General features: G+C 40.4%; 1 protein-coding gene across 1 annotated transcript in view; it reads right to left on the bottom strand.

Moving 5' to 3' along the window:
• Positions 1–1,046: 1,046 nt before the first annotated feature.
• The window catches only part of PHLPP2 (PH domain and leucine rich repeat protein phosphatase 2), a 61,431-nt gene continuing 43,379 nt past the window's right edge, over positions 1,047–19,098 (bottom strand). Inside the window, exons 12-19 of the mRNA XM_037516073.2 lie at positions 18,300–18,455; positions 15,124–15,324; positions 12,200–12,362; positions 11,843–11,973; positions 11,111–11,221; positions 9,847–10,041; positions 8,717–8,948; positions 1,047–5,775 (exon numbers count right to left, since the gene is read on the bottom strand). Of these exons, the coding sequence (XP_037371970.1) occupies positions 4,621–5,775; positions 8,717–8,948; positions 9,847–10,041; positions 11,111–11,221; positions 11,843–11,973; positions 12,200–12,362; positions 15,124–15,324; positions 18,300–18,455 (2,344 nt within the window). The 3' untranslated portion in view covers positions 1,047–4,620. The remainder of the gene's footprint in view (positions 5,776–8,716; positions 8,949–9,846; positions 10,042–11,110; positions 11,222–11,842; positions 11,974–12,199; positions 12,363–15,123; positions 15,325–18,299; positions 18,456–19,098) is intronic.

The raw sequence follows: 19,098 nt of genomic DNA, 5'->3' as shown, positions 1-19,098 counted from the left end.
AAGATACTCAGAGGCTCTCCCTTCTGCCACCTGGAGCAGGGAGGTGCGTATCTTAAGAATTGAGGTATTAAGGCCAAAGGGGCCTGGCGCACTGGACACTAAACAGCAGTTGTTGAATCAAGTTTAAAATGTTCATTCTGCAAAAAAATTTTTTAACTTGGGCTTTCTTTGGAGTGAGAAGTAGCTAATCTTGCTTGGAAATCCAGAAATTATGGGAGACAACCAGTGGGGGAGATGGGAGAAACAATTTAGAAGCTTAACCAGATTGTGAGCCAAATCTGTCGCTATGCCCGACGCTCTGATGACAAAGCCATTACAGGACGACAAACACTGGAGCTAGATTATCGACTTGGCACCTCTGAAGTCATCTCTCTGATTTAAGGGGCACTTTCAATTGGCGTTTCCTCTAAGTCAGCTAATAAGCTGCATGTAAGGAAGGACTGAGTTTCCTGTCTTTGGAAGTTTTTTTTTTTTTTTTTTTTTTAAGATTTATTTATTTATTTATACAAGCACTGGGTACAGTCAGAAGCACGGGAGGGTAAGAGCATTCACCAGAGTCAGAGCAGACAGCAGAGCAGGCAGACCGATGAAGTACACTGCTGAGGGGAGCAGCGAGCAGCAGGAGAGGTCTGCGTGCCATGTGGGACACTCACCCGGTGGCCGGGGATCGAACCAGCGCTGCAGAGGCTGCAGGCAGCTTTGCAACCCAGCGCTCAACCACTGTGCCACCGGGAAGGCCCCTTTGGAAGTTCTTTACACATCAAATCAGAATGTTTCTTAACGTAAAAAATCTTTCTTGCTATTTCAGCTTGAAAGGTGATCAAAAATACTTACTCTTGACTTAACTCAGTTTCATAATGTGTCAAGGAATGTGGTTTCATTTGTTTATCTTCCCCTAAAGCAAAAAAAGCAGAAAAATCCTAACAGTGCTTTCGGTTAAGAAACTAATTCTACAGACAAGTTAGAGAAAGTTATAGTATCGGGTAAAATGAAGTATTTATAAAATAACAGGTATTCCACTTTAAAACAAAGCCATGAAAAAAGATATTCCATTTTATTTTATTTATTATTATTGTTATTGTTATTTTTTACAAACAATAGATTTGCTGCAGCATGCTCTGGCTCATATTATTGAATTAAAAAATTTAACACATTTCAAAAATATCAAAAATACACTATAATGAGTCTTAGGACTACAATACGACAATGATTGCACAAAACCATAAGATATGAACTCACTGTCTGGACATCCATTGGCTACAGTGAGAGAAAACCCTATAGCATCTGGGAGAAGTGTATGAAATCTAGAATACAAGGAGCTTATGTGTTATTGAATGAGGGAAACAGCAGGATTTACTGTAGTTGTTTTTCTCAGTCTAGGAAGTGCTTACCCGACAATGGGGCAAAAGTCACTAACTGGAGAGAAAGATTAACTTGCCTCCATGATTGGGGGAGTCTGAACCCCAGCCCACCCCCACAAGGAAGTAAGAAGTGACACAAAACAGTTCTAGAGTGATGCCGCAGACATCACCAAATGGCTTGGAGACTAATTATTTAATAATTGATACATTTATCAGTAACAGCCAAGTGCTCCCTTATGGAGGTCTCTTCATTGAAATAATGAGTAGAGAAGGTGAGCCTGTGGCTTCCAAGTACCTGCTTTTGCTGAAGATCTACAAGGAAAGAAAAGCATCATTTGATATTCAGTAGATCAGCCAAACCATCTCCTGGAAAACAGCACTCGCTACAAACAATTATAATAGCACCCAATGACTACCAAGCTGCTCATGTTGGTTCTCCTACATACCAGGAAAATGAATTCATCCACTTATTGCACACATGCACACTCTACAGTAGTATAACAAAGCCCTCGCTTAAGTTAGAGGAGTGGTAATTCAATGATTCTGTGGTAGCACTGCAGCTTTATGACATACCAGCATTCACATTCTCAAATATATTTCCAATCAATTTGGGTAAAAATAAGAATATCACTGTTGCCAATACTCAGATTTTCTTTTTTCCATGGGACTCCTGAACTGCTCCCATAAGGAGTGATGTTCTTTCAGAAATACTTTTAAACATCTCTACCAACAGGGAGCTACACACAGAGACCTGAGAATTGTGCAGAGGCCAGAATCTCCGGGCTGGAGATCAACTGCACTCTGCCCACCTGGGGAACACCTCCCCTGGGTTAAGTCCTGGGAAGTAGATTACATTCGCCTGGAGACAGATCACTGGATTTCACCACCTGACAGCCTCATCAGATCACACAACTAAAAATGACCCAAAGGTCAAAAAGTTCTGTATATTTTTGGTAGTGGGCTATGGCCGTTTTGCCCTCTGTGCTAATAAAGAACAATTATAGAGGGGGATAATTAAAGGGGGTTACACAAGAGAATAACAAGTTTTGGTATAGCCTATATGAAAGGTTTTTATACGACCTAATATTTCCTGAAAATAACCTACCATGACTATTTGGGAGTTTAGAGTTCTGACTAAAAGGTAAACACATCAACAAGTGGTAAAGTTGTGTGTCAGAACTGAGTTTTGTGGTGGTTCCAATAAGCAGGATGGGGAGCAAAGAGAAGAAAAGAAAAGAGTTAACAGGCAGGGAGGGGGTCAGTGTTAAGCGACTGACTGCACTAGTAAAGTGGCGCATTCCCCAAATACATTTCTTTTCTAGACATCACAATCCCATAACATTTTTTGTTCTGCTCTCCGGGCAGGAAGCTGTTTTACATCACCCACAACTATCGTCTTAGATTCCCTTCATTTTCATCTTCCCATACAAAAATAAAGCAGCAACACACTACTGCTCCCATTCCTGTAACAGCACCTAAACTCTGTATGAACCACAATGTTCCCAAGTTCAAATCAAGACCTGAGTTCTAAAATGTTTCAGTAGCTGACCAGCATTTTAACACAGAGCCATCAGGTGCCCCTGACAATTTGGGGGCTCAAATTCAGATTCTTGAGGGATTGAATGTTATATAGCTATTGGAGTGATATGGGACCCCTAATACATGGGCATGGGTGGGACCGCTGAGAAGACAAAGATCTATAACCACCCATGCTACCTATAAACAGGTCATCTTGACTTTCTACTGCTGCTTTAGCAAAAAAATTTTTTTAAGTTCTAATAAATAATCAACCCCATCTTTAACATTTTGTTTCTCATGAGACAAATTACTTTCAAATTGTGGGAGTATTCTAAATATTCACAGCACATTCCCCATTGGGTAAATCAAGCAATGTCAAAATTACATAGAACAGGAATTATTTTTCCTAAGTAATTCTTCTGATGGAGAAGGCAACAGAACAGAAATATGGAAGGAACTGTATTTAGCTAAGGTTATATGGAAAGTGCAAAAAATACAGTAAACCAGGTTTCCTGTAAGCATAGGTCTTTCTCAATTAACTCCTGGTTATTAGTAACTGAGCCCAGTACTCTGAAACCATGTGAGGTGGGTACGCAGTTTTTAGAAGAGTACTCTGTTAAACTTTAAGGAAGTGAGAGTGATAGGAAATGATCCCTCTGCTCTAGAGTAAGAGAAGGAACAATGTCTAACCTGTGAGCACCATCCACCCATCTACTCTCCATCAGCCTGTCTGTTCGAAGTCACCTGCAATAACTCAAGGTTACTTGGATGTGAGCAGCATCAGCCTTGGCCCTACCTATTAGGAGGCTGACAGCCAACGCTATCACATGTTAATAGAAAGAAGCTGATCCCCAAATGCCTATTTTTACCTGGCAGAGTCCTAGTAGGTATCACATTTGTCAAGGAGTTACTCTCTTTTTCTGATCTGGGAGGAAGTAATTTTAGTTCGCACTTCTTTCCCATCTTCTTCCCCCAAAGAAGACCCTACTCCCCTGAGTTTCTCAGGAACTTTCACAGTCTAACATCCAACAGTTCAATGAATTCCTCAGGACCCTTCCTAGTGCCCTCACAGAAGGCTCCCACACCTGAGCAGTGATCGTTCTGCCTATGGACAAAGGTGCCTGGCTGCCTCTAAGAAGATTGGCTCGAGTGCAGATTCAAAAATATAAAGTTCACAGTCAATGAAAAGTGCTCTCATTACATTACATACATAAATTATCTCTTTGATTGGTTCTACATTTCCAATATACGTCATTTTGATAGGCTGTATTCTCGTAGAGAAGAAGGAAAAGCCATGTGACTAGTCACATCACATCCTATCAGTCAGGTTGAGATATAAGGTGATTTCTCTGTCACAGAGATCCATCAGCAGCAATTAGTAAAGGAATCAATCTTCAGTTATTTCCTCCACAGAAATAGTCCCTTTCCTGCCCAGGCAGGCAAATTCTCAAGGTTATCCTAGGAGAGAAAGGGTTAATGGCAGGTGGTAGGACTGATACAGAACATCTGCTCTTGTCCCAGGAATTCTGGGACCTCCAGCGTCAGTTAAATGTGAAACTTAACACTGATGGTGTTTATAGCTTATGCAGAGCAAGACCCTGATAGCTCTCACCATTTTTGGCTCCGGGTTCTACCCCACTCATCTACGGTTTAAGACGCAGGAGCACAATGCCTGCGGGTGGGTCCCCTATTCCAACACTGCACAGCCTGCACTACCACAGCTGTGGCTTCTGGGGCAGAATTACAGGGCTGTATCGAACTCCTCCAGGAGCTCTGTCCGGTCTTCTTCGCTGGGCTCAGATTCGGGCCTGCCTTCCTGGTGGTGTTTCATTTGCTCCTTCACTTCTTCTTCCAGGTCACGAGGTACAACAAACTGATCCTCTGGCTCCAGCTGAGTGGGGGCAGCAAAATAGCCAGTTTTCTTCTTAGGTGCTTCTGTGGCCACTTCAATGAGGTTCAGGCTATCTTCCAGGGGCACGACAGAGCCATTGGAGAGTTTCTTTCCATAGAGACAGGAAGTAGAGGGAGATTTCTGTAACTCCATCTTATCCTTGCTCCCTGGTAGGAGTATGCCACTATTCACACTGTTCTGTCTTCGGATCCCCAAAAGTAACCCTCTGGCGAGTTCCTCAGGACACGGGCTAGAAGAGTTCTCCGTAAGAGCAGGAGAATTTTCAAAATCCCTCCCCCTACAGCAATGGATATCTACTTCTACCTCTACCTTGCTGCCATTTGTTATCACGCCTTCAACGGGCTGGTCATCATCACTGTCCAGGCCGTTGTCAGACTGGTTACTTGAGAAAGTTGCACAAGAAGGCTGGCGCTGAAAGCCCCCGGACGTGGGTGCTGGATGAAGGCTGCAGCGCCGCTCTGGCCTTGGCAGCAAGCCAGCATCCAGGCCACTGGTGTTATGTTCATCAGAAGCAGTGGATCCCACCTCACTGCTCACCTCTGAAGTAGACATTTCACTGCTGAACTCAGAGGCAATACCACTGCTAGAGGAAGGAGTGGTGGGCTTGGGGGTGTCCTTGATCATGGTGGTTGAAGCAAATCCCACAGGACCTGGCAGAGTGAGCCCATTCATTTCACAAGTGCAGCCTTCCTCACCAATGTTCAAATAAACTACCATTGCCCCCACATTGTCCTGACAACCATAGCTCTGGGCTAATGTACACAGCTTTTTGGCAGCTGCTAATGGGTCTTGTACATGGCGTACAGCGTTGACAGCTTCTGTATATGACAAATGTTCCCACAATGCTTTGTTTCCCAGAATCAGCAACTCATCTTGAATGGTAAGTGGAGTGGATGATATGTAGGGTTTGGGGAGGATCCAAGGGTAGAGGTATGTACAGCCCAGCATCCGGGTACAGCAGGTTACCCCATTCACTTTGTTGTCCTAGAGACAAGCAGAAGCAAATTCTGAGAAATAAGCAACAGTGACTTGCAGTTTTATATCTTTCTAGATCACAATGCTACAATAAAATAAAATTGACATGTTATATGGTTTTTCCCAAGATCTTTATCATTTTAAGTGGACTTACAGAAATAAATGTGTATAATACACAAAAGAATAAAATGTCATTATGTCAAATGATCATTATGCCAAATACTTCAGAAGATTGAGGTTAAAACCAATTCAAATTTTTTTTTTTAAAGATTTACTCATACAAGCACTGGGACATAAGCCAGAGGTACGGGAAGGTGAGAGAATTCACCGGAGACAGAGCAGGGAGCAGAACAGGCAGAAGGACCAAAATACACTGCTGAGAGGAGCAGGGGGTAAGACAGGAGAGGTCTGCCGCGCCATGTGGGAATCTCCCTGGTCAGATGGGAATCAAACCAGCACTGTAGAGGCTGTGGACAGCTTCACAGAGCTGCGCTCAACCCACTGTACCACCAGGAAGGCCCTAAAATTTTTCTTTCATTAATTTATTTTTTATATATATTTTTATATCATAAAGCCAATTAAAATTAAACAGCTAAAAGCACTACTGCCTCAAAAGATTTCTGCTCTAACATGAAGTACAGGTCTCAACATATCCTTAAATAGAGAAATGTTTGTTAGAGAAACAATAAGCAGAACTGTCATTAATTCTTTATTCCTAGTACTCTCAGATAGGCTAAAACTCTACAGATCACAAAATGACTTCTCATTTAAAGGTATAGTTAGAACCAAAAAGATTCAAGAAGATATCAAATGGCTGAAAGAATCTCTGTAGCGGGGCCTCCCCGGTGGCGCAACGGTTGAGCGCTGGGTTGCAAAGCTGCCCGCAGCCTCTGCAGCACCAGTTCGATCCCCGGCTGCTCCCTGGCCATTGGAGGAGGGTCCCACATGGCGCGCAGACCTCTCCTGCTGCCCGTTGCTCCCCTCAGCAGTCTACTTTGGTCTTTCTGCCTGCTCTGCTCCCTGCTCTGACTCTGGTGAATTCTCTCACCCTCCCGCGCTTCTGACTGTACCCAGTGCTTGTATAAATAAATAAATCTTTAAAAAAAAAAAAAGAATCTCTGTAGCTAAGGCATTAAATAATCTCTCAAGTGATTTGCCCAGAAAAGGAAAGTCTGGATGCTGTGGTATAATTTACCTACTCTGTAAGGGCTGCACCAAGAAGGAGAACAGATCAAGTCAGAATCCAGGTAATATGACCTGAGTGGAAAGGAACAACCCTGTTGCAGGTTGGGAATGTTCATCTGCAGATACTTTGTACTGATCCCCTTTTCATTATTTTAGAGTTGCAATCACTCTCTGGATGAAAATCCTCTCTCAATTACCAAAATTTATTGCAAACTCTAAATTTTATTTCCTTCACTTATAAAATGGAAACACTTCTCTTGTGAAGATGAAATAATCGAAGTACAATGCTCAGAAAATGAAAGACAAACAATAAACATCTGTGGCTAAAAGAACATTTATAAAAGTATTTCCTATTTGTCTAGGACCCTCCTAAGAAAATCTAAACATTACTTAAAGTATGTAAAAATAAACTAATCAAACCAAAAAATTATTTGTTTTATCTTTCATTTGTTTTACCCAAAAGATCTTCCTAAGACCAATGTCCTCAAACAACCACATTATAATACTCCCCTTGATTTTGTGCCGCCTAGGGTGGAATATAAAATGGATAGTCCTTATACAGAATTCTGACAAAACAGTCCAGAAATGCACCCACACAATTAAAGTCAATTGGTCTTTGACAAAGAAACAAGGCAATTCAATGCGCAAAAGATAGGCTTTCAACACATACTGCTGGGACAACCAGACATTCACATGCAAAAAGAAGAAAAAGAATCTCCAAGGGAAGCTTACACCTTTAACAAAATTAAAGCAAAATAGCCCTTAATGTAAAACATGAAACATCAATTGGCAAGTAGGAATTCATTAAAATTAAAAACTTCTGTTAGCACTGCTATAAGTATGAAAAGACACCACAGACTGGAAGAAAGTATTTGCAAAACACAAATCTGGTAAGGACTGTATTCCAAAATATACAAAGAGATCTTAAAACTCAACCATAAAGAAACAAACAATCCAATTTAAAATGGGCCAAAGAGGGCCTCCCCGGTGGCGAAGCGGTTGGGCGCTGGGCTGCAAAGCTGCCCCCAGCCTCTGCAGCGCCGGTTCGATCCCCAGCCACAGGCAAGGGTCCGACATGGTAGACCTCTACTGCTGCGTCCGCTGCTCCCCTCAGCAGTGTATTTCATCAGTCTGCCTGTTCTGCTCCCCACTCTGGCTCTGGTGAATTCTCTCACCCTCCCGTGCTTCTGACTGTACCCAGTGCTTGTATAAATAAATAAAATATATCTTAAATAAATAAATAAATAATAAAAAATAAAATGGACCAAAGATCTGAACAGAATGCTGCTTCACAGTAAACAATAATCACAAGTAATTGGGAAGACTTCTTTGGAAAAAAAAAAAGTTGCTCTAATTCCTTAAAAAGGAGGAAAGCTATGAAATAGTAGAGATACTGGTTCTTTGTTATAAAAAAAAGAGCATTAAGTTAAATACACCATAAACAGGAAAAATACTTTGGAACTTTGAATTTCAGAACAGGATGTCAAGCTATAGCACCTTTCTTCTTAGGAAATTAACCAAAGGAAATGTTTAGGTTCATTTTATATGCCAGTTAAATCTCTAAAGGATCACAAATGAGGAGTTTCTAGTTCTAATTAATTTGCTTGTTTTTGAGAATCATTAATTAACTGCTCTTAGATTTTCTCCCAGTACTATTATCTGGATTGGATACAATTACAAGGATTGATAGTAAGAAAACAGACTTCACTCTGCACAAAGCATTCACTAGATTTGGGAGAAGTGATGGGAGGAGAGCAAGAATCACCTCTGTTATGATGGCTTTTTGGTCCTTCACCCTTTGCGCCTCCTCTGGGTCCTGTTCCAGGCTGAAGACTTTAGAGAGGGGCACTGGCTTCCCACTTCGGCACAGGACTGCTTGGCACGTGCCAACATTGGCCACAGTCAAGCTAAAACTAGTCGTTGGATCAGCAGTATCTGGGCGGATATAACAAAGGAGAGCAGAGGAGCCCAGCTTCTGGCCAGCCATTCCCAGTTTCCTGTTTAGAAAGACATGAAAACAAAGACATAGTAGTTAACTTTAGAAAAAAATGGTTGTTATCACATATGTGGTTTCCTCATTTTTCTGTTATGTGACTATGAATCAGACTCAGAGATTCACCTGAAGGCAGTCTTTTGCTATGGGAGTTGATGGTAGAGAGTTCTTCCTTCTACTTTTGGTTGAATGAGAAAAATTTTACAAATGGGGATGAGGGAAGCCAGTGAAGCACATCTTTATCTACTGCTTCTGCTTGTCTCTGATCACTGACTACAATGACCTAGTAAAGTAGGTTTCAACTTTAAGACATCAGAATCGTCTGGAGGCTAAACCACAGGTTGCTGGATCCCACTGCTAGTGTTTCTGATTCTGTGGGTAGGATGGTTCAAGAATCTGCATTTACGAGCAGTTTCTGGTGATGTTGAGGCTGCATTCTATAACATTTTAAGAACTACTCAATCAAGTTGGAAATTCCTTGAGGGAAGAACCGTAATTTTTCTGTATTCCTCCCATACAAGTGCATCCAGCACTGAGTGCTTAGTATGCAATACTAATAAACATAGGGCAGTTATATCAGAAAAATCTGATTTCAAATTCCAGCTTTGCCACTCACAGGCTACAGAGCCTCAGCAAGTTAATTCTTTGAGAAATTTTTCAGATAAAACACCTACCTCTTTAGTTTGTTTTGAAAATTAAAGATACATCATGAAAAATGCTTTGGCACAGTGCCCAGAGCTCTTGGGAAGGTGCTTTATAAACTAAGTTCCCTTTCCCAAACCCTTCATTTTTGCCAAGTCCTTGATCCTATACCTATAATTTAAACCATGACCTTCTAGTATAGTGAGATGCATTTTCCAAAAGCAGAACTGAATTAGGGATTACTCAACCCACCTGCTTACCTGTGAGATACCAAGAAGGTGTTAGCCATGAAAATAGTGTCGTTTGTTGCCTGTTGTACCTCCTCCCAAAGCACATCTGCCATTGTGCACTGGAGCAAGCGAGGGAGCTCCTCATTTCGGTCGCCATCAAACATGCCATATACAGCTCCCACACCCTCCGCAAAGTTATCCACAGCTAGGGCAGATACACACAGCCTACCACAGAAAGGGAAGAAAGTCAAGCATTAAAGAAAGTTATTAGTAAAGAGCTATCTCTGAGGAACCTTATTTTAAAAAGTATTAACTGAGGATGGAGAAGAATAGTAGTAGACACAAATCTACACAAGGAAAAGGTTGTTGGATGAGATCACTAAGCGGCATCTCAAAGCGTTTGTCATAAGAAATGGGGGAACTGGGCCTCTCTGGTTAAGACGTAGCACTATGAAGCTGTCCGCAGCCACTGCAGCACAAGTTCGATCCCCAGTCAGGGAGATATCCACATGGCACAGCAGACCTCTCCTAACTCGCCTGCTGCTCCCCTCAGCAGTGTATTTCAGTCAGTCTGCCTGTTCTGTTCCCCACTCTGTCTCTGGTGAATCCTCTCATGCCCCCACACCTCTGGCCTGTACCCCAGTTCTTGCATGCATAAATAAATCAATCTTAAAAAAAAAGAAATGGGGGGAATTCAGCACATTTACAGACGGTACATATTTGCTTTGCGATGTTGCCAAAGGCTGGAAAGATTAAGTTTTCTCTTAGTAACGATTAATGACTAGTCTTGTTAATATCCTGCAGATCTAAGGTTGAGCGAGTTGGGCTGACTGTCCTGAGCAACAGGGAAGAATGTGTGCTATGGTAAGAGGATACTGGAAAGGAACTGGTAGAGGATTTGGGCTTGGATCCAATCACTGTGAGGAGGGTATAACAAAGTAGGGGACCACACAAGGTTGGGTGCTGCCAGAAAGTGGGGCAGCTCTATGGCTGAGATCACAATAAATCTTATCTACAGGAAAGGAAGATCTGCACAAGAATAAAGCTGTAATTATAAAGGCACTAGCAGATGCCCATTTTAGACATGAGAGGGGGGATCTGAGATTTGTGGACTACATTCAGATTGTGTTTTTCTCACTGGATCATGGTTTCAAAAGGCTTTATCTGATATGGGCATGCTATGATTTGTTTATGTCCAACTGGAGAACACCATAGCCTGGCCTTTAGTCTTACACCTGTTCCCAGACATCAGCAGTTGCTTTTTCCTCTCTGTCTCCATGGCTGAGATACTCACTTATTTCTCTGCCCTGCCATCTCAGCCAGGCCATGGCTCCAAAAGGTTGATGTAACTGCAGAATCAGTGGTCGGCAAAGGTTTCTGATCAATTTTCAGGGTTGTGATATGGCTATGGGAAGTGAGAAGGAAGATTAAACAGTATACACACCTCTGTACTTACCAAAAACTACCACAACAATAATATATGTTTTTATGAAATAATCTGCTGACAGACCAAGATTCAATTCCAGAGAAATTGGTTGAAAGCTGTATGCTAAACCACTGGCCAAGGAGAAAGGAAAATGATAGGAGGAAGAAATAGGGGCCAAATATTTTTACAATTAATACCATTTTTTTTTTTCAGCAGAAAACTAAGCCCAACAAAGGAGCCAACTGTCTATCTATTTTAAGTATTCTGATACAATGAATAAGCTGATATTATCTTTCAAATGTAGGGATGTGATCTGTGCCACCTATAATATCTAAGCTTGCTATGTAAAAATATTCAGTGTGTGACTGACCAGCAGCCACAGTGCTGAGTTCTAATATAATGGGCTAACTACTGATACAGTACCCACTAATAATGGAGTGAAAGTAGAGAACCAGAATGCTTTGCAAGCTAATTCATTTTTTAATTAACTGAGATCTCCAAGGTCCTTAAGAAGATCCACTAATGTGGGACTGAGAACACATGTAGACTCAACTTGTGCTTCTTGAGCTTGTGTCTGATCACAGACTACAATTTTCCTACCTAAATGTGTCCAGTGTCTTGTGTTCCAGAACGAGATTTGTATTTCCAGTCAGGTCAAGATCTTGTAAAGTGGCAGGCAGAGCCTCTGGTATCAGGATTTCTGTCAAGTCATTGCAACTTAGGTCTACAAACTGAGAGGAAAATGGAGAGATTAAAAAAAAAAAAAAATCTACAATATTGAAAGTTTATTCTTAACTCCTCAACACTCAGTCTCCAACTATATCCTCAAAGGGAATCTAATTTCTTCCCAAGAATGAATTAAAAATACTGTGATCCAAAATTGCCACTTTCTTCTTCCTTGTGAGAATAGCCTCGTTCACTATACTGCCATTTCCCCTAGTAGCACATAAAAAGTACCTGAATCTGAGGCAACTGCAGTATTTCTGGGAAAATGCTGATGTTGTTGGAGTGTGCGACAAGGGTGTGCAGCCTCTTGCAGTTCGCTATGGTCGTGGGAATGGTTTTAAGCTTGTTACCACTTAGGTTCAGTTCCTCCAGTTGCTCCAATTTATTTAGTTTGCTGAAAAAGGAACAGAGTGCACATAAACTTAGCAAATGCCAAGCTAGCAGTGCAGTAGCCACAGAGCACAGAGACAACCTGGTCCACTGCCATGTGACTGGTCAGAAAGACATTATCAGACGCAGCACAGGGAAAGGCTCACTGCAGAGGCTGCTCCTGCCGAATTTCAGCTACTCTGCCTCTGTGTGCTGCAAGGGCTGAAGCTCCCCTTGCTCTTCTTACAGATGCTTAATCATGACAAATTCCTGAAAGCAGCTGAATCAGCATTAGCTTAGGGTTGTTAGATTAGCTATGGTACATGCTTTGCCACTAACTTGTTGCAAAATACTGGGTAAGATAATGTTGGTGGACATCAATATTCTCAATCAAATAAAGTACTAAAACATCACTAACATTCCCTTCAGTTGTAAATTTCTAGTTATCATCTATTTATAACATAAACCATCATCTTCACTAAACATTTCTTAAGTGCTTATTATACAAAAGGTGCTGTGTTAGGGACACAAATGATCCATCCATAATTCTGCTGGATTGAGCAAAGTTTTCTGCACAGTAAGCAAAATATCTTTAAGAGGACCTAACACCTTTTCCTAAATTATTAAAAAGTGTTCTGATTTCTTTTTATTTGTTGATTTAAAAATTATGAAAATAATAAACTGCTATAACAAGGAGTGAAAATTAGGAAAATAAATCAACCATATCACCAATCTGAAAGAATTACTACTCTCTTTTTGCTGAATTTTCCAGCATAATTTTCATATGCATGTTACAATATAAAATTTATATCCTCCTCTTTTCATACATAATTTCTACTGCTAGAAAACAACTATGCTCAGTTATTAAGTAGTATTAAATAGTATTTAAAAAGCTCAATATTAAATAATACATACTTACTACAAAATAGAGTCAAACAAAAAATATTTTCGTTCTACTATCAGAGATAATCTCTGGTAACATTTGGTAGAATCTTTTTAATGCGCAAAACTATATTTTTCAAAGTAAAAAATAATGATGTATAATACAGATTGTTTTATAAGTTGCCTTTTTTAGCTTAACAAAGTATTTTAAAAGTGTTTCCATGCTCAAATATCACACTTGTTGCTTCAACTTTTCTGACCTGTAGACAGTATCAGTGTCCCTGTATGAATCAGCCTCTTAATCAACACTCGGAATCCCACTAGAGTCTGAAAATAGTTCAAAAGAAACAGAAGTTCTGGCTTGTGTCTGTGTAATTCCCACATTGTTCAGGAGATAATGTGACAGTGGACTTACTATTCATCATGGAACATACATTTTCTTTAATACACTGATAGCAAAATCCCTCTTTTATTGTGTTTCAGGTTACTCCAATTTTGAGTGATTTGTTAAATTTCATCTTTACTTCTAATTTCTTATTTTCATATTATTTGAGGGTTTTTTTGTTAGCTTTTCTTTTTTTAATATTTTATTTTATATAATTCTTATAGCATTTTTCATTTTTGCACAATGTATGCATTTTCATTTTGGTTATATTCCCCAAACAATTGCACCCCCCCCTTATTTTGACCCTAATCCTTCCTTTCCCCTCTCCTCCCACCGCCCCAATTTGAGGTGTTTTAAATTTCACACGAGTCTGCTTTTAACCCTCCAGCAATAAAAGAGTCATCAAGTGAGACAAAACTCACTAGTTTCAGGGTATTGCATCTGGCATATCCCAACAGCTTCATAAACCAGTATAATGTATCAGTGGTCTGTTATTTTCACTGTATATGAACATATGTGAGGCTGAGTAAATTAATCTGATAGGAATTGAAGAGATCTATCATATCCTGAAATTAATGTTCTGCATTTAATTTAAAAACCATTGTTGCAGGGCCTCCCCGGTGGCTCAGGGGTTGAGCACTGGGTTGCGAAGCTGCCTGCAGACTCTGCATCGCCAGTTCGATCCCCGGCTGCTCCCCAGCCACCGGAGGAGAGTCCCACATGGCGCGCAGACCTCTCCTGCCGCCCGCTGCTCCCCTCAGCAGTGTACTTCGGTCCTTCTGCCTGTTCTGTTCCCTGCTCTGGCTCTGGTGAATTCTCTCTCACCCTCCCGTGCTTCTGACTGTACCCAGTGCTTGTATAAATAAATAAATAAATCTTTTAAAAAAGATTTATAATATTTATAATAAATTTTTTATAATAAATTTATTTATAATAAATTTATTTATAATAAATTTTTTTAAAAATTAAAAAATAAAAACCATTGTTGCAATTCTTTCCAGGAGGCAATCGAGTTTATCCTGCTTGTCTTCTATGAACTCCAAATCTCACTTCATAAATATTCCCCAAAAATAAAATCTCTAAGTTTTTCTAAATTTATGACATTTCTAGGAAAATCTGTAAAATTAGAATCAAAGTAAGTTTTTCTGCTATTCATTCCAGTTTTATCCCACAATATAGTTTTATATGAAATACATGATTTCATTCAAATTTTCAAAAGAAAAAATTATCTTCTGAATTCTTAAAATTTAGTTTCTAACCCTATACATTCTAAATAAAAAATTTTCATGCCATTAGTAAGTAATTAGAAATAATTAAATACATTTTAATCACAACTTTTCCTGTTACTGACACTTAACAAATGTGTACAGATTACCCCATTTACTGAGTGAAATACCAGCTTCAGTAAATCACTCAGTAGAAAGCAAGAGTAAACAAGTAAAAGAGAGCTGTAAGGTAATCTCACAAATGCAGAATGCATGTCATGTATCTGAAATGACCCAAGTTTGCATTCATTTACCTGGCAGGAAAAGTCTGTAGCTGATTGTTTGCAAGATGCAAGATCCGCAGGTGCGGGTGCCCCACCAGGACAGGCACACACTGATCCGTCAGGAGGTTGTTGGTCAGATAGAGCAGCTGCAGTGCACTCAGACTCTCCTCCCCAGCACAGGCAGATGGCAAAGACTCCAGACTATTTGCAGATGCATTCAAGTATCTGAGGCTGACAGAACATGCACAGATGATCATTGCCATCACAGTTACTTGTTGCCTTCTTATGTAGAAACCACCATGCCATTTCATTATAGAATCCTGTACCCGATACACCCAAACTCAAAAGTAATTTCCTCTAGATAGTTTTCTCTTATTGCTTCTACCCAATCAATGTTACTTTTGCTCAACTCTTACCAGCCAAGTAGAGACTACAGGCTTGACTGTGCTATAGGCACCTTCAGTAGCCTGACTAAACTAGCTTCATCGAGCACTGTTGTGGCTATTGAAAGGGTATCATTCGTTATGATATACAAAAATACCCTTCTGAAGATACATTTCAGAAAAAATTTTATCTGATTTTAACAGCATACTTATTTAGCCAGTTCTCTTATAACAACACCCTAGTAATGAGCAGATAAGCTATTGCAAAATGTTTGCTATAACAGAAACTGCAATGAACATGTGTCCTTATCCGATTATTTCTTTAAGCTACATCCCCAGAAGCAGAATTTGGGGGTTAAAAATTATATACATCTGGGTCTCCCCGGTGGCGCAGCAGTTGAGCGCTGGGTTGTGAAGCTGCCTGCAGCCTCTGCAGCGCTGGTTCGATCCCCGGCCGCCGGGCGAGGGTCCCACATGGCACGCAGACCTATCCTGCCACCCGCTGCTCCCCTCAGCAGTTACTTTGTTGGTCTGCCTGTTCTGTTCTCCGCTCTGGCTCTGGTGAATTCTCTCACCCTCCCACGTTTCTGACTGTACCCAGTGCTTGTATAAATAAATAAATAAATAAATCTTTTAAAAAAAAAATTATATACATCTGGTTCTCCCGGGTGGCGCAAGGGGTTAAGCACAGCACTATGAAGCAATCCGCAACCACTGCAGCATGAATTCAATCCCCAGCTGGCCAGGAAGAAGCCCACATGGTGAAGCAGACCTCTCCTGTCTCGCCCGCTGCTCCCCTCAGCAGTGTGTTTCAGTCAGTCTGCTTGTTCTTTTTCCCACTCTGTCTCTGGTGAATCCTCTCACCACTCCCTCATCTCTGGCCTGTACCCCAGCTCTTGTATGCATAAATGAATACATCTTAAAAAAAAACAATTATGTACATCCTTTAGATATTTATTTATATTGTCAAATTGAATTTTAAAATGTTTATCAAATTATACTTGCACGAGAAAGATATAAGAATGACAATGGTTCACACTTCTCAACACTGGGTATCATAATTCATCTTAATCTTTGTCTATTTAATAAGTAGAACATGATATAATTTTAAAAACTTGCCTAGCATAGAATTTGACATAAACAGAATATGCTCAATAAAAGACCGCTAATATTGGGGGCCTCCCCAGTGGCTCAGCAGGTTGAGCGCAGTGCTGTGAATCTGTCCACAGCCTCTGCAGTGCGGGTTCGATCCCGGCCGGCCAGGGAGATGCGCGCAGACCTCTCCTGTCTCATTCGCTGCTCTCCTTACCAGGGTTTTCAGTCCGTCTGCCTTTTCTGCTCCCCGCTATGTCTCCAGTTAGTCTTCTCACCCTCCCACGCCTCTGGCCTATACCCCAGTTTTTGTATAAATGAATAAATCTTTAAAAAAAAAAAGACTGCTAATATTAAACTTGTTGTATGTTCTTAAGTATTCCTCATATTGTGTGGTCAGAACACCTAATGTGCCTTTAAGCTGTGTGTCTGCTTAAGGCTTTGTAAGTCCAAGAACTGCTCTGTACAGAGTTAGTATTAAATACATGTCGTTGACAGTTTGCAACAATGGCTAGGTAACTTCCTTAGCATAATATTCTATGGTTGTAAACTAATTTTATTCAGACTGTCATTAGAACTAAATACAGGTGTGCATTACTAACAAATGTTACTGCATGAAGACTCCATGTAAACTTTCCAAAAACACAATTTCCTTAAAACATTTTTAGAGGGCCTCCCTGGTGGCGCAAGGGGCTAAGCCCAGCACTATGAAGCTATCCGCAGCCTTTACAGCAGGAGATGGATCCCGGGCCAGCCAGAGCTACCCACATGGCACAGCAGACCTCTCCTGTCTAGCCCTCTGCTCCCCTTCAGTAGTGTATTTCAGTCATTCTGCCTGTTCTGCTCCCCACTCTGTCTCTGGTGAATCCTCTCACCCCACCCCCGTACCTCTGGCCTGTACCCCAGTTCTTGTATGCATAAATAAATCTTTAAAACAATTTTTTTTAGAATTCCAAGGATTTTATTTTTAGGAAAATCTAACCAAGTATAATATACATTAAGAGATGCATAAGCTGCCAAACAAATAACAAGCCACACACTTGTGGGTTAAACGCTTTTTCATGTCTCCTGTTGTCTTATGTTAACTGACTAATGGTTATCTATGTTTTCTCTATTTCTAAGCTTGTCCACAATGCAGAAGATTGTAACTAAAAACTAGCTTCCACTGAATGGTGACACAGACATTAGGCAAACTTGATTACAGTTATTAAAATAGGAAAGCACCCTATTTGTTAATTTATGAGAAAACAAGTAATACCATTTGGAACAATGTACCTTTAAGTGCAGAGCTTTCAAAGTAGATAGTAAAAAGGTGCTGGTAATAGAGAATCTAACTTAATGACTATATGATAAAGTGAGAAGAAAAACTAAATTAGCTTTAGTGAAAAGTCCTTTCCCCTCTAATGCAATAGCTGAAAATTGCCCAAGGAAGCCATATTAAAGTACTGCACTTTCTCTTTAAAGGTCATAACTATATTCATTTTCTGAGATGAAAGTCTGAGCCTTCCCAACCTGTATGAAACTGTTTTTAACACTAACACTTTCAACTTGTGAGTTGAAGATTACTGCCTCATACAACAGTGTTATATTTCATACATAGGTCACCACCCAGAGCTAAGCTATCAAGTAAACACTCCGTAAGTATGGTTCCAAAGATCACCCCAATGACAAATCCATACAGTTTGTTTAGCCAAAGGTTTTACTCTTCTAAGCAGTATCTCTGGTACTTACTTTAAGGCCTTGGAGAAGAGGGCGTCTGGCAGCCTGGTGAGTAAGTTATGCTGAATGTCCAACACCTCGAGGGGGATGTGCTCCCCCAGCACTGGGAGGCTTTGCACCTGATTGTGCCCCACCATCAGTTTCCTAAGACTCAAGCTACTGAGAACGCTACAGGGAAATATTGAAAAAAAAAAAAAAAAAAAAAAAAACCAAAAAAACACACACACACAAACAGCTTACTTAAATCTTTCTTTCTGAGTCTGCCCTTGGCTCTTAACAAATAAACTAAAAGAAAATTATTCTTCTAGACAGTGTAATCACCGACAAATGCATGAGCCAAGAAAACAGTCACGTCCATATGTTTACCCTCCACCCACCAAGAAATCATTAAGGTCATTCTGAGAAAAGTGAATTAATGAAAGCAAGCAGCAGAGAGCAGATTTAAACAATAAGAAACAATTTCTAGATTAAATGACAGATGTTAAGTCTAGATGGCACCAAAATTGACTCATATTAATATAAATTATTATAACAGAATTTATTGTAATAAAAATTACAATTTATTGAGCACTTAAAATATCCCAGGCCATTTAATTATGAGGTTCAGAAGCATTAAGTGACTTTGTTTTGCCAAATATTTCACACGGAATATAGTAAACAGCATAGTTAGGATTTGAAATTAAGGTCTGACTCCAAAGGTAGTGTTCACACTACTGTGCTGCCAGACCTCTAGTTTAATTTTAAAGACTCCACTAGGTGACAGTGACATGTTTTACACCTCATTGCTCTCCAAACACCCTTCCTTCTCTTT

This window comes from Talpa occidentalis, unplaced genomic scaffold, assembly GCF_014898055.3.
Source record: "Talpa occidentalis isolate TD23 unplaced genomic scaffold, MPIMG_talOcc4v2.1 talOcc4.17, whole genome shotgun sequence".
In the NCBI taxonomy this organism is placed as follows: domain Eukaryota; kingdom Metazoa; phylum Chordata; class Mammalia; order Eulipotyphla; family Talpidae; genus Talpa; species Talpa occidentalis.
Note: the sequence above shows the minus strand (reverse complement) of the source record. Positions and strands in the feature narration are given on the sequence as shown.